Raw genomic sequence first — 16,224 nt, 5'->3', positions numbered from 1 at the left:
TTTGTCAAATTCCAAGATTGCTTATATTCCAGGGAGACCAAAAAAATGTATCAGTAAAAATATTCCTTTCAGTATTAATTTCAAATGGCATGCCAATGCTTCTAATACAACGTAACACACTTGTGTTGTAGCACACAAAAAAACAGAGTTGTGAACCATCAGTTGTTTTAAATGTTGCAAGTCCGGTATAAGTGTGTTACAGAGCTTTGGCAGCCTAGTCAATATAAATGGGCTGCATAACACAATACACATTAAAGCAGAGTTCCACCCAAAAGTGGAAGTTCCGCTTTAGGCACTCCTCACCCCCTTACATGTCACATTTGGCATGTCATTTTTTGTGGTGGGGGGGGGGCAGGTACCTAGTTTTGACAGGTACCCAGCTCACACTTCCACTTGGGCCACCTAGGTGAGTCGAGAGGAAGTTCTCCTCTTCCCCTCCCTCCCTGCAATCTTCTGGGACACGTCACAGGACCCAGAAGATTGCCCGGCCATTGAGGAGGCACAGCGTGACTCATGCATGCGCAGTGCGCAGTAATGGCAAAATTGTGGTAAAAAAACGTGGAAAGCACAGCAAAAAGCACTGCAGAAATGCTCAAAGGCAACATGCATAGATGTGAATTGAGCCTAAACCCACTTGCATTACCGCAACACACTTATAAATATGTAATCTTTATAATGAATCTAATGTTCATGGGAACCTTTACAATAAACCAAATACGAAAGAACAATATAGTATTAATTAAAAATGTCAGACGTGAAGGACTCTTGGTTTTCTCCAGAGGCAATGATCCTAGACAAACTTCTATCCTGTATACCAGTGGTCTCCAAACTTCAGCTTGGTGGTCCGGATGTAGCCCTTTGCTTGCCTCTATCTGGTCCTTGGGGCATCTTTACTCCCACTGACAACAACCGGGTATAACTCTTGCTACTGACAACAACAAGACTATTTCTCCCATTGACACTAACAATGAGGCACTATTCCTGCACTGACGCCAACGATGGGTCACTATTCCTCCCACTGACACCAACAATGGGGCACTATTCTTCCTACTGAAACCAACAATGGGGCACTATTCCTCCCACAGTGTCTCCAACGTTGGGGCGCTATTCCTCCCCTTAATACTGAAGATGCACTGTTTACTCCGACTGACGCTAGGTCCATTTCTACAGCCAATGACCACAGTCCGGTCCCCCTAAAGTCTAAAGGACAGTAAACTGGCCCTTTGTTTATAACGTTTGGAGACCCCTGCTGTAGAAAGATACATTGTTGTCCAAAACTGCTGGAACTGCAAGTATCAGACAACAGGCATCTAAATTGGAGAGTACAAAATCTGGAGAGAGCAGCAATGCGTAGAAACCAATCAGCTTCCAGGTTTTTATGTCAAAGCTTAACTGAACAAACTGACGTTAGAAGCTGATTGGCTACCATGCACAGCTGCACCAGATTTTGCACTCTCCAGTTTTAGTAAATCAACCCCATTGTCTATCAAGACAGAAACTGATACTTATAGTATATTTATTTTATATAAATATGTATTTAATAATGTAGTACTGAACACATATACTGTATGTGTTAAAAAAAATGTTTTTCATATATCTGCCTAGTGTTTGATTTTAGGCCTGCTTCACACCTGTGCACACGTTACTGCAACGCATGCAAACTCGTCATGAACTAAAGGAATGGACCTCCGACACACAGGTGAACCAGTATTCAACAGTGCACCTCAACACAGGGTAAAGCACTTTTGTGTGTTGTGTGGTTTGTGTTGGAAAACATAGTCCAAGTTTGTTTTCTTGTCAATTGTGGTGCTTTAAAGCAACACACATGAATACACCACATTGCACCAGATAAAACCTTAGGGCTCATTCGCACAGACACAGAAGTTCATACACCAACAGAATTCAATGTATATCAGTGCCCAGGAGTCATAGATGTTTGCATCCAGCAGTGTGTACAAAACATTGACAGACTTTCAGATGCTGTGGCTGTACATACATTGGAGTGGTTTTATGTGTACAGGGGACAGATGAGCAGACCCTGGACACTCAATTCATGCCAATGTATGGCCCTCTGCACCCGTGTGAATGGGCCCTTAAAGCTGAACTTTGGGAAAAAGATTATTTTTGCACATTTGCTATGTACCAACAAATAACCTCTAATTATGTGAGTCCCATGTTTGGATGGTGGCTCTGCATTAGAATTCTTATGCCCTGTACACACGATCAAACATTGATCGGACATTCCGACAACAAAATCCATCTGTTTTTTTCCGACGGATTTTGGGCCAAACTTGTCTTGCATACACACGGTCACACAAAGTTGTCGGAAAAATCCGATCGCTCTGAACACGGTAGCGTAAAACACGTATAAACGGGGCAGTAGCCAATGGCTTTCGTCTCTTAATTTATTCTGCGCATGCGTGGCACTTTGTGAGTTGGATTTGTGTACACACGATTGGAATTTAAACGATCGGATTTTGTTGTCGGAAAATTTTATATCCTGCTCTCAAACTTTGTGTGTCGGAAATTCCGACGGAAAAAATCAGATGGAGCCCACATACGATCGGAATTTCCAACAACACAATCCGATCGCACTTTTTCCATCTGAAAATCCGACCCTGTGTACAGGGCATTAGTTTAACTCATCACCAACAGTACAGTGATAAATCTCCAGCACTGCAATTTACAGTTCTGGCTCTCATATGGTGCATACAGTAAAGGATAGCGATTCGCAGTTAGAGGGACTGAATTTATTCTCTCTTGAGAAGAGGAGATTAAGGGGGCATATAATCAACATGTATAAATACATAAGTAGTTCATATAGTAAACTTGGTGTTGGGTTATTCACTTTAACGTCATCACAGAGGACAAGGGGGCACTCTTTACATCTGGAGGAAAAGAGATTTAATCTCAAAATATGGAAAGGTTTCTTCAAAGTAAGGGCTCATTTCCACTTGCTTCGGCTTTAACACACATGAACGGCTAGTTTACACTTGCTTCAAAACAAAGCTTCGGACAGGCTTTGTTAAAGCTCTCTGAACGCTGTTACTAAATAAAATGGTTAGCTTACAGTCCTGTTTACACCTTGCTTTTGCTTTGCTTCGGCATCGCTTCAAAAATGATACCCCACGTAGCTTCAGTGGTGCTTGAAAGTGTCTTCAAGCCACCATAGAAGTTTATGGCAAAGCTCGCTTGAAGCCCCACCAAAGCCTCATCGAAGCCCCACTAAAGCCTCATCAAAGCACCAAGCAAAAGGAGGTGTAAACAGGACTGTAAGCTAACCCTTTTTTTTAGAGACAGGAGCTTTGACTGGCGTTCAGAGAGCTTTAACAAAGCATGTCTGAAGCCTTGTTTTGAAGCAAGTGTAAACTAGCCCTAAGAGCTGTGAAAATGTGGAACAGACTGCCTCAAGAGCTGATTCTGTCCAGCTCAGTAGATTGCTTTAAAAAAGGACTGGATTGTTTCCTAAATGTATATAATATAACTGGATACTAACATTTATCGGTAAAGTTGATCCAGGGAATATCCGATTGCCTCTTGGGGAATCGGGAAGGGATTTTTTTCCCTGCTGCAGCAGATTGGATTAGGCTTTGCTGTTTGTTTTTTGACTTCCTCTGGATCAACTGTGGGTATGGGATTTTGTATACAGTAAAACCTTGGTTTGAGAGCGTTTTACAAGACAAGCAAAATGTTTTAATACATTTTGCCTTGATATACAAGCAATATCTTGATATAAGAGCAGCGTCATGTCACAGCGGAGTATAAAAAAGAAGAGAGGCGCCTCTAAGTGTACCAATATGGTTACATTTAATGAAGGTACAACATTTAGCAAGTTATTGCTACACTTAGAGGTGCCTCTCTTCTCTTTTATACCCTGTAAAAAAAATGCTTTGATATACAAGTGCTTTGGATTACAAGCATGTTTCTGGAACAAATTCTGCTCGTAATCCAAAGTTTTACTGTATGTAGGATTGTAAAATCTTTTTTTTTTCCCCTTTTATTGGTTGAACTAGATGGACTTTTTTCAACCAGACTAACTATGTAACTATGTAGCATGCACTCTACCTCGTCCATTTATCTTGTACTGCTTTCACAAATAAGGTGATCAGATTTATATAAAAAAGTTATATATGTCTGCATGATAAATGTAAAGCATTGCTGTTCACCTGTCAGGTAAATGTTACATTAACTCAAAATATGTACTTTCTGAAAAATCACTTTAGTATCCTTTTAAATGCTTCCACTCTGTTCATCTCTCAGCATCCACTCTACCTGACAGCCCTTCCTGCTGGTTCCCACCTATTAGACCAAACTATATTAGACATAAGGTCAGCATTCCAATGGGTGCAGCGTGAAAGAGGTTTCTACAGTTCAACCATGACCACAGGCAAAATATGAACTTTCCATAGAGGATACTTTACAAACTTGTTAAAAAAATAGTACATTTTGCTGCATTTACTAAGTTTAAAATATTAATTCTCTTCTCTACAATATCAAATTCAAACATTAAGCACCGGTTCACACTGCAGTGCAAGCATTACGGCATCTGTGCTGAGACGCGTTAAAGTGCATTACTGTAAAGTATTGATGTGCACTCCTGATGGGTTTGTGATGTGTTTACCTGTTTAAGTGCAACTTTTGAGCTTCGTGAGTATGTCCTCATGAGACATCACATCACCTGAGAAAGATGGCGGCCAGAAAGGGAAATACTTTATTAAACTTTATTTGTACATAGTTTTTAAAAATTATATTTGCACTGCGTAATCATGTGCAGTCACGTTGCATTTCAGTTGGATGCACTGTATAGCATTGCTTTTGAGTTGCACAAAATGATGCATGCTTCAGTTTAGCACAAGCCAGGCAATGCAGTGCATAGGTGTGAAAAAAATGGAACTAAACCAAAGTTATTTCCCTTGCTATTACACTGTGGTTATGTTGGTCAATGCAACCCAATGACCCACAACAGCTCTGGTGTGAACCGACCCTATAGAGTTATTTCACTTTTACATACATTTCCCAAAAAAATGTCCTCATGCACCACAGTGTCCGAAATATATTAAAATGCTGTGCTCGAGTCTTCAAACAAATGCCCACCTCTTCAGCTGCTGACTCTATTGTCCTCCTCATCTGTTTTGCAGAGGGTAGGACACACTCAGTGCCAGATGCACAGTCCCGGAAATCCACGAACAAGCACTCCCGGCCTTCCTCCCCACTCGTATATGTGCAGCCTTTGCTCTCTTGCAGCTACGTTTTTTGTGAGCGTAAACCAGAAAAAAACTGTGCTGTGCAAGTGGGGAAGAGAGGATGGGAGTGCTCGTTCGTGGATTTTCATGGCCATGCATCTAACGCTGGGTGCACCCTCCTATATGCAGGATGGGCGGGGAGGACAATAGTGTCAAGAGGTGAAGAGTTGGGCATTTTTCTGACACCAACGATGGGGCACTATTTCTCCCACTGATAGGAGGCACCCTTCCTCCTACTGACACCAATGAAGGGGCATTACTCTTGCCACTAATACCAATGATGGGGCACTCCTCCTTTCACTGAATCCAATGATGGGGCACTCTTCCTTCCATTAACACCAATGATGGGGCACTATTCTTCCCTTGACACCAACGATAGGGCACTCTTCCTCCCACTAAAATGGGACATTGGTTGCTGCCACAGATAAAGGGCCATTTTCCGCTAACACTGGCCACAGCCTTGCTTCTCTTAAGTCTGAAGGACAGTGAATTGGTCCTTTGTTTAGAAAGACTGGAGACCCCTGGTTTTTGCAATGGAGCACAGCTTTTTAATACATTGGCAACACTGTGGTGCATAGAGTCCTTTACGGGAAATATGTGTAAAGATGAAATTATGCCCCATACACATGATCGGAAATGCCGCCAGCAAAAATCCGATGAGAGGTTTTGGTCGGAAAATGCGACCGTGTGTATGCTCCATCGAGCTTTTGCTGGTGTAATTCCAGCCAGCAAAAGATTGAGAGCATGTTCTCTATTTTTTGGTCGAAAAAAAATTCCTATCTGAAAATGCGTTCATCTGTATGCAATTCGGATGCGCAAAAAATCACGCATGCTTGGAAACAATTCGACGCATGCTCAGAAGCATTGAACTTCATTTTCTCAGCTCGTCGTAGTGTTGTACGTCACCGCGTTCTTGACGGTTGAAAGTTCAGAGAACTTTTGTGTGACCGTGTGTATGCAAGGCAAGCTTGAGCGGAATCCCGTCAGAAAAGCCATCATAACTTTTTCCGACCAAAATTCCGATCGTGTGTACGCGGCATTACTCTTTAAATCTTTCTAGACAATGGAAAGCCTGAAGGAAACCACATAGAGAGCTCATGTTCTGAAAGCTCTGTTTTACATAGCAGTGTAATGAGAAACAGGATGGATTGCACTATGTTATAGAATAGCAAAGCTTGACTGGGTGGAAGTGACATGGTTGGATTATCACCAATAACTTGTAAATAAACACTGTGGTTGTAATAGATTTCAATAATCCAGAGCTCCCACTCACAGTTCTTGGGTGTGCTAGTATATCATATGTATCTGTTCATGGCTGTACTTATCTATAGTGTCCAGCTGGTTTCTGACATATGCATTTCCTACATGAGATATGGAACGTGAGAATTTTAAACACAGCTCAATGACAAAGGTGTTTTCATGGTCTAGTTATAGAAAAGCCTCTCTTTGCTGCTTATCAAAGGTACCTCTGTATATTATACAAAAATATTCTGTCAAATCTCTGGTGACAATGGTATGTTCACAGGGGGATTCCCATGTATACATCTATATGCTAAATATCAGCGTATAGCATATAAAGTCGATGTGACACACGCCATCAGCTCTGGAACCTGTGAAGATCACAGCACTTTGTGAATCAATGAGCAATGCTAGAAATAGCAATTCTGGGCAAGGGGGAACTCTGGGAATACAGTGACCCCCCAAGTTATACTTGCCTATGTTTTCTGGATCTAATAATAATGTTAGAGTGAAATTAATTTGTGTAAAGTGTACATATTTGGAAATCTAAATGTTTTAAATTAATTTCTGTAACTTGAGTTTGCACTATATTACTTGTCCGTTCAAATCGCAGTTCACAACATGCAGGTGCGATGAAGTGTGCATGCGTTCCCATGCATCATGTGTAGGGCAGCCAATTAACTTCAAAGAGCTGCCATTCACATGGGAAACGTGCAAAGGAAGTCCATGACCCTTTCGCAAAAATGTGGCACTATGTGTTCTGGTGTGCGTGAAAACTCGTGTTAGCAGATGTGAGGGTTCCATTATGAATTGATGGCACCACCAAATGTCTGCCAAAGGGTAGCACGTTTCTGTGTGTATCAGGAAAGTGCATAATTTTGCAGGGCAGGGCTGCCCACCAAAATTGTCTACCCACTCTCCTGAGTATTGATCTGGTCATGGACATTTGGTCACAGATTTTTCACTGCCAGTTATTTGGTACACTATGGGGTTGATTTACTAAAACTGGAGAATGCAAAATCTGGTGCAGCTGTGCATGGTAGCCAATCAGCTTCTAGGTTTTTTTGTCAAAGCTTAATTGAACAAGCTAAAGTTAGAAGCTGATTGGCTACCATGCACAGGTGCACCAGATTTTGCACTCTCCAGTTTTAGCAAATCAAGTCAACCTCTATATATCAACTTCTAAAAATATCAAGTGAGATTGTCTCCATAAATAGGAAAGTGTACCTTTAAAGGCAAAAAACATTATTTCATATAATATAATGAAAATATGTAATCATTTTCTCTCAACAACTAGTAAATTACAAATAACATTCCCCTAGTGCTGCAGCCTGAATAGATACTAATAGAGGCATATGAGAAGGTTGTGAATATACAAGGACATTCATACAAACCTTCTTTTATACCTTTAACATATCACAAATTCTCCACTAGAGTCCTCTCAATGAAAAATAATTTGCTTATTAAGGCAATTAAAATACCAAGGATAATGTGTACAAAATAATAATCCATGTTAACCAAGCAGATCAAGTTTTCTGTAGGCAGATAGGTAGTGGATCAGTTTTGTTTGGCTGACTAATGGATTGATTGACTGATCAATAGATTGACTGACTTGGCTCACTTAACTGTGCATTTTGTTCATTACCTTACTATAGGCTCAATTAACCAAGCTTCAACACAAGGAAAAGGATATACATTTCAGCCACGTAACTGTTAATTTCAAATCTCATTGGACTCAGCTTAAAATATATGCATATATTTTATATATGTATCCTTATCCTGGTATGTACGCTTTGTAAATTGAACCTTATGTCTAGAAAACTTTATCTGGGAGTCCAGCTTCAGTGTTCAATATTCCTCGATAGACAGAGTTGTATAACTTAGTAAATCACACCCTAAATTATTATTATTATTATTATTATTATACAGTATTTATATAGCGCCAACAGTAAATGGAATATATAGTGTTTTTTTGAGGCATACTGTATACATTTTTATTATGTTCAGAGCTATTTTTTCAGTAATGTAATTTCTAAAAGTAGTGTAATTGCACATGGATATCTCATATTTATTGTCAGCCAGCAGCTGGACCTGTGTACCCTTTTCCAAATGTTTACCAGACTAATCTTAACTATTGAAAAAAACTGCTTTACACACCCCAATAGCTCAAGCTCACATTTACACACAGCTGAATAAGTCCAATGAATGATGTATCCCTCCTTTGTTCAATCTTCCTCCCTGCTCTTTACAACATCATGCAGGGTTTCAATTAAAGGCAGAGAGTCAGAAAGCAAACAAAACACCTATAATACTGTGTGTGACTCCAGTGATCGGGGTGCAGTCTGTAATACATGCTTATTTTTAAAATAAAGATTTTTTATTTAAAAGTAAGTAAAAGTATACATACAGTAAAACAATATAGCATTTACATATACCCTTAAAACTGACCTTTTTTTTAACTTAAAGCTTTTTGTTAACAAAGAAATTCTTCAGATGTATGAGGATCTCAGCCTCTGAGGACTGGAGTTGGACTTTCCTTCTCTATAGTATAAGCTGGGTTCACACCATTGCAAATTGGATGCGGATTCCCAGCATCTCATTCGCAATAGCAGGAGATTTTGACTGTCTCTCTTTGGAGTCAGTTCACATGTCTCCACAGCAGGTCCGGTGTGTTTTGCACAAAAACGCTGTGTGTCTTTTGGTCCTTTTTAGGTCTTAATACAGTCCAAAATTCAGGCTGAAATCGGACCTGAAAACGGTGAACCAGGACACACCAGACCCCTGATGTGAGACGGATGCGGTTCATATGTAAACCCAGCCTTAAAGAGCAACATAAAGCAGTGCTCCCTATACATAGTACCAAAACTGGGCATTCAAATTAATTTACCATTGGAAATTCGAATTACTGGTACTTGGGTCACTTACTATGGTTTCTTTGCTTGGGAAATTTAACTTGGGAAATTTAAGCAATGAACCCTTAAAGAAAGCCTGATGAGCCATGAGAAGAATATGCATTAGGTCAAAGCTATGGTTAATTTAAAATTCATCCTTGACGTTGAAAGCACTCAGCAGCAGTGTAACCAATATTACAGTCAGAATTTCATTTCAAAGCATCATTCCAAGTTCCAGTTTGAAAGTATTAGTTGCCTAGTCTCATAATTACTTGTGGACAACTTATTAAGTGAAATTGTCACATGAAACCATTCAAAGCTATTTTTGAGCAGTAACTACCCTGTATGTTTTATAAAGGAAAGTAACCAATAAGAAATGTGCCACATAATTAAGATGTGCCTAGTTTTACCAATTCTACAATATTGCAACATTTCTTGACATAGAGTAATCATGATGAGACCTAGAATGGATTTCAATGTTCTATTTTATCTAACGCCTTTTTTTTTTTCTTTTTTTTTTTCTTTTTTCTAAATAGTGAACCCCAGTTGATGAAGTCTCTTGAAAGTCACATTTTTAAGCAAGTCATAGAGTTGATCAAGTAGTATGGACATAAGGTAGCCATAGACACAAGATAGCAGTTAGTAGTACAATAATTTTGCAGCATAACCACTTCATTACCACAATACACCTTTCAGTCCTCATGCAATTTGTGCTGTGCAATAAGATCATTAATTAATGTTGCACCAGAGAACTAGGAATGGGTACATGTATGCGTTCCTAGTTCTCAGACATTGCTCTCAATTTGAAGAACTACCGTAGTCATTGAATTATCCACAAGTTAAGAGATGTATACTGATGCTACTACATGTGGGCTGGGCATCTAAGGTTTAATGATTTCTGATCACAAAAAGATAACTATTTATGGTTGCATGTCCATTTCATGCCCAATGCAGACACTTCTAGCTTCAGGATCTCTGAGGAATAATAGCAATTGGTCAAAGTCAAAAAGTTAAGGAGTAACTCTACTTTTGTTGAGAAAAAACATTCCCTTCTGGGTGATCTATGTACATTGCAGGGATTTTAACAAAATTTGTTAATAATATTAATAATAATAATATTAATAATAACTGTCAATGAGCTGCTTCACATGCAGGGCTCTAATGAGACAAGCTACATGGTCTGCATCCCTTTAGATGTGATTTCTCTTTGGGATAACATTTTTGTTACAGGTGATGCCAAAATCTGATTTGAATCTTAGTGCAGACTTCTGGAAAACTTAGTAGGCCAATCACAAAACCAGGAAATTACATACCTGGGGGGCGTTCTGCACACATTTTTTGTAAAGAACTCCTCCAGGTACCCATACTGCATTGCATTTTAATAGAAAATTACAGAGCTGCAGATTGAAAAGGAAACTTAATTTTTAATAACATTCAATTATAATATGACTTGTATCCCAATTGTATATGATATATTAATTTTCTTTTATTTGCATTTTTTCCCCCACAAAAGTGGAGTTACCCTCCCAGTATGCCTAGTGGAATATCCAGAGGTCAGGTTGGCCAAGGGTCAAGGGTCGGTCTACTGAAAGTGATATTTACATTTTTAGTAGGGTGGGCTGAGTCAACCTCTGGCTTCTAATGTGTCTTGGATACTTTGAATTGTGGGTGTTGCCACCCATCCTTACGTGGTGTTCCCGCTCCTCCTGATCAATTTTCCATCATGTAATAAATAACAAATCCAACAGGGAGAATAGGACTCCCTGAGAAAGGCTACAGCAGGTGTGCAGACCAAGGAACTGAAGCACTTAAAGCACTGGGACCTTACCAGTAAAATAGAGGCATTAAACTGGGGTTTAGCTCTCCAGAATGTGGCAAAAACTGAAAGTGGAACTCAACCTATTCGGTGACTTTACATAATCTCCTCCCCTCCTGTTAAATAATCGTATATTTTTTTAAAATTAATATTCTTATTTACCTTTAATTAAGGCAGCACTGTACTTTCTACTTTTTGGCCAGGCAGGAATAATGCCCCCCCCCCCCCCCCTGAACCAAAGCTATCTGGGACACTCAAGGCATGCACCGTGCCATATCATCATGGGGGTCAGCTGCAAAAACCAGGAAAAGACAACTGGCACCCTGATGACGTAAGAAGAGAAGATGATGGCGCAGGGCTAGCATGCTGTGTTGGATTGGCTGATTACACCAGACAACGCTGGGTTTGCTGGTCCTACGAGTACGTTTTTTTGAGGACAACCCAGAGGACAATGTATAAGGGGAAAGAAAAAAATTGTACAGGGGAAAGAGTAAAGTTTTTTTGAAGTTTTGGACAATTGACCCCTTTTAAGGGGTGAGGTATTAGTACCATTACTGCTTCTAGTGTGCTGTACCCAATGGTTTGCCTTTGTATCAATGCACTCAGAGTTCTTAAATGGGGGTTCGCTTTCCATTACAAGAGGAAACCCCTTTTTCAATTAAAAAAAAATGTTCATTCTTTCACCATCAGTGAAGCACTTTTCCACCTAAAGTCCAAGTCTTGGCTAATAAAAGTACCATCAAGCTGTTTTAAAAAGCTGCACTTAACACCTAAAAATATTTGTATGTATCAATATACAAATTTGTAGCCGGTAACTATAGCAACCATCTATTGTCAGCAAGTACAATTCAGGTTCACAATGTTAAAATCTCAACTCTCAGTTCAATAAAGCCTTTATTTTCTAGACAGTATAACTTCTCCTAATTACTCCGCACAAATCTTTCATTAACCTCATCTCTAAAAAGCATGGGATAATTACCAACGGAGTCTCATTGCACTCGCCCCCCTTTCCATTGTTATTTAAAAGCCCAGAACCGAGCTGTCAGTATGGGGATGGAATAGATCCTATCAACCCCACAGGGAAATATATCACTTTCACAATTTCCCAGACAAAAGTCTCTTTTAACAAGACTGCCGGATTGAGGACTTCTGGGACCGCACTACCAAAAATCAAGTCCTTTATTGCTCAGGAAATACCTGTATAAGATTGCAATCATGAGACTAAAGTGCAACCCTAGCATATAAGTGCACACTACTGTATCTAATTAAAAGACTGGAGCAGCATTAAAAGCTTAAGTGCTAATTATATTATTAACACCTCCAGTACATGCAATCCTTATTAAAGGGATTAAAGATACAATGTAACTCATTATTCTACTGGATGCACAAACTGTACCAGGCCAGGCAAACTAACAAGTGTCACTTATTTGGGGTCTGATTAGCCATATGGTGCACAAATTCCAATAGAGGAGGGTTGGGGGGGGACAAGGCAAGGCATGGATAGGCAAGGCATGGATAGGCAAGGCATGGATGACAAGCCTTACCTGTGCTGTTGTAGGAATTGTTTTTCTCCTCTGTGATCAGAACAGTCCTTGACAGATCCAGTACTGAGGCTGTAGCTGGCTGCATGTCCTCATTCAATGGCAGGCACACATAGGAAGGGGAGAAAGCAGGTAAGAATGAGTGGAGATGCCTGTCTGCCTTGCCCCTGGGCTTCCTCTTCTCCTGCAAGAGGTTTAATGAAGCATCAATCTTCTGAACGCATAATGACAAGCTGGCCCAGATCTCCTCCTGCTATCTCATTAATCTCTAATCTGCAGCGGACAGAAACAGTTAAAGGAGTGAAATATTTGCTCAAGTCTGAGCGGCTGGAAGCGAAGAGCTGTGAGTGTGCGCTGTATTATATGTGCTGCAGGGAGCCGCTGCTCGCGGGCGCCCTCTACAGGCCACTTAGAAGAAGGCACGCTGGACTGGCTTCTGATGCTTCATCATCTCCGCCTTGGGGGACCCCTTGTGTGTAAATCAAACATCCTTCATCGGAGGATCCTGAGACTCAGACTGGCTTTACAGATGGGGAAGACTCTTTACTCTCTTTCATTACACAAGTGGAAAGGTTCTCATTTATCAAGCTGTATAGGGAACAATGAAAGGTTACCCTGCCAGCCTCCAGCACAGGTTTGCTGGGTGGGTAATAAGAAGGCAATTCATCAGCAGCCTGTGAGTGATGATGATGGGTAGGGGGGCAAGCATGCTTTATGGTAAATTTATATGTATTTATTTATTTTTTATTTATCTTTATTTATGGTAGATAAGGATGTCTGCAACTGAGCCCTGCCATTAAATAATAAGAACGTGTTTACAAAATAGTAATAGGAATGTGTTTACAAAATAAAGTTAAATTGGAGTTGATGTCATTAAAGCGGACCTTGAGTAATTTTTTTCATCTTTCCATCTATTAAATCTTCTGCCCTTGTTGTTTTAACCACTTCAGCACCGGAATATTTTACCCCCTTCCTGATCAGAGCACTTTTTGCGATTCAGCACTGCGTCACTTTAACTGACAATTGCGCGGTCGTGCGACGTTGTACCCAAACAAAATTGATGTCATTTTTTTCCCCACAAATAGAGCTTTATTTTGGTGGTATTTGATCACCTCTGCAGTTTTTATTTTTTGCGCTATAAACAAAAAAAGAGCAACAATTTTGAAAAAAAAAGCAATATTTTTTAACTTTTTGCTATAATAAATATCCTCCAAAAATATATAAAAAAAAAACAAATTTCTGTCTCAGTTTAGGCCGATATGTATTCTTCTACATATTTTTGGTAAAAAAAATCGCAATAAGCATATATTGATTGGTTTGCGCAAAAGTTATAACATCTACCAAATAGGGGATAGATTTAAGGTATTTTTATCATTAATTTTTTTTATTAGTAATGGCAGCGATCTGTTTTTTTCATCATGACTGCGACATTATAGCGGACACATCGGACACTTTTGAAACTATTTTGGGACCATTGTCATCTATACAGCGATCAGTGCTATAAAAATGCACTGATTACTGTGTAAATAACACTGGTAGGGAAGCTGTTAAACACTAGGGGGCGATCAAGGGATTAAGTGTGTCCTAGGTTGTGATTCTAACTGTGGGGGGGATGGGCTACCACTGACATGACAGCGATCACTGCTCCCGATGACAGGGAGCAGTGATCTCTGTCATGTCACTAGGCAGAATGGAGAAATGCCTTGTTTACAAAGGCATCTCCCCATTCTGCGGCACCAGACATCGATTTGCCCAGCCGTACCATTGTGCCAACGTACATTGTCATGCGCTGGTCGGCATGTGGTTAACTTTGGATAGTAAAACTTTTTTTCCTTTCCAGTAAATACCTTATACAGCCCACTTCCTATTTCTTGTCTGGTCATTAGCCTAGGCTTATGACATCATTCACAGCTCTCTCTCTCACTCTCGTGAGAGTTTGCCAGGAAGGGAGGGGGATGAGTCATAAGCAGGCCCGGATTTACTCCCTTTGCTGCCCCAAGGCCGGGTCCTTCAATGCCGCCCCCCCCCCCCACACACACACACACACAAACACACACCACCATTCTCGTCCTTTATCGATGACTGCTACAATAGATCAATTAAAAACATATCTCCACACACAAGAACACTGAAAATAACTGGCTTTAATTGTACAGACTGAAAATACTTCAGGGTAAGCGCGCGAGGGGTAAGGATTTTTCGCGGGCAATGGCTGGTGATAGTGCTTCAACCATCCCCGGCACCATGGTTGTTATGGTGTCAGGATGATTGAAACGCATTATTTCTATCATTACATTGTAATATAAAATGAAATAGTTCAACTCACCATAATGCAGAATCATTGGAAGCCCTGAGCGTGTCACCTGCCACCATCGCGTGTCACTTGCCATGCTGCCTGCCACCAGATGGGGATGTCACTTGCCTCTATGCCTGCCACCAGATGAGGATGTCACTTGCCACGCTGCCTGCCACCAGATGGGGATGTCACTTGCCACCATGCTTGCCACCAGATGAGGATGTCACTTGCCACGCTGCCTGCCACCAGATGGGGATGTCACTTGCCACTATGCCTGCCACCAGATGGGGATGTCACTTGCCACCATGCCTGCCACCAGATGGGGATGTCATTTGCCACCATGCCTGCCACCAGATGGGGATATCACTTGCCACGCTGCCTGCCACCAGATGGGGATGTCACTTGCCACCATGCCTGCCACCAGATGGGGATGTCACTTGCCACCATGCCTGCCACCAGATGGGGATGTCACTTGCCACCATGCCTGCCACCAGATGGGGATGTCACTTGCCACTATGCCTGCCACCAGATGGGGATGTCACTTGCCACGCTGCCTTCCACCAGATGGGAATGTCACTTGCCACGCTGCCTGCCACCAGATGGGAATGTCACTTGCCACGCTGCCTGCCACCAGATGGGGATGTCACTTGCCACGCTGCCTGCCACCAGATGGGAATGTCACTTGCCACTATGCCTGCCGCCAGATGGGGATGTCACTTGCCACTATGCCTGCCACCAGATGGGGATGCCACTTGCCACGCTGCCTGCCACCAGATGGGAATGTCACTTGCCACCATGCCTGCCACAAGATGGGAATGTCACTTGCCACGCTGCCTGCCGCCAGATGGGAATGTCACTTGCCACTATGCCTGCCACCAGATGGGGATGTCACTTGCCACTATGCCTGCCACCAGATGGGGATGTCACTTCCCACCATGCCTGCCACCAGATGGGAATGTCACTTGCCACTATGCCTGCCACCAGATGGGGATGTCACTTGCCACGCTGCCTGCCACCAGATGGGGATGTCACTTGCCACCATGCCTGCCACCAGATGGGGATGTCACTTGCCACTAAGCCTGCCACCAGATGGGGATGTCACTTGCCACCATGCCTGCTACCAGATGGGGATGTCACTTGCCATGCTGCCTTCTATCAGATGGAGGAGGGCGGAACAGCGGTGCGGGCAATGAGAGAT

At 41.5% G+C, this 16,224-nt stretch overlaps 1 protein-coding gene across 1 annotated transcript in view; it reads right to left on the bottom strand.

Annotated features, from left to right (window-relative positions):
• The window catches only part of SUSD3 (sushi domain containing 3), a 174,556-nt gene extending 161,446 nt beyond the window's left edge, over positions 1-13,110 (bottom strand). The window contains exon 1 of the mRNA XM_073592318.1: positions 12,734-13,110. Coding sequence (XP_073448419.1) covers positions 12,734-12,818 — 85 coding nt within the window. The 5' untranslated portion in view covers positions 12,819-13,110. The remainder of the gene's footprint in view (positions 1-12,733) is intronic.
• Between the last annotated feature and the right edge of the window lie 3,114 nt (positions 13,111-16,224).

The sequence above is a fragment of the Aquarana catesbeiana genome, linkage group LG07 (assembly GCF_042186555.1).
Source record: "Aquarana catesbeiana isolate 2022-GZ linkage group LG07, ASM4218655v1, whole genome shotgun sequence".
Classification (NCBI taxonomy): domain Eukaryota; kingdom Metazoa; phylum Chordata; class Amphibia; order Anura; family Ranidae; genus Aquarana; species Aquarana catesbeiana.
The sequence above is the reverse complement of the archived record's forward strand: the minus strand, read 5'-3'. Positions and strand labels throughout refer to the sequence as shown.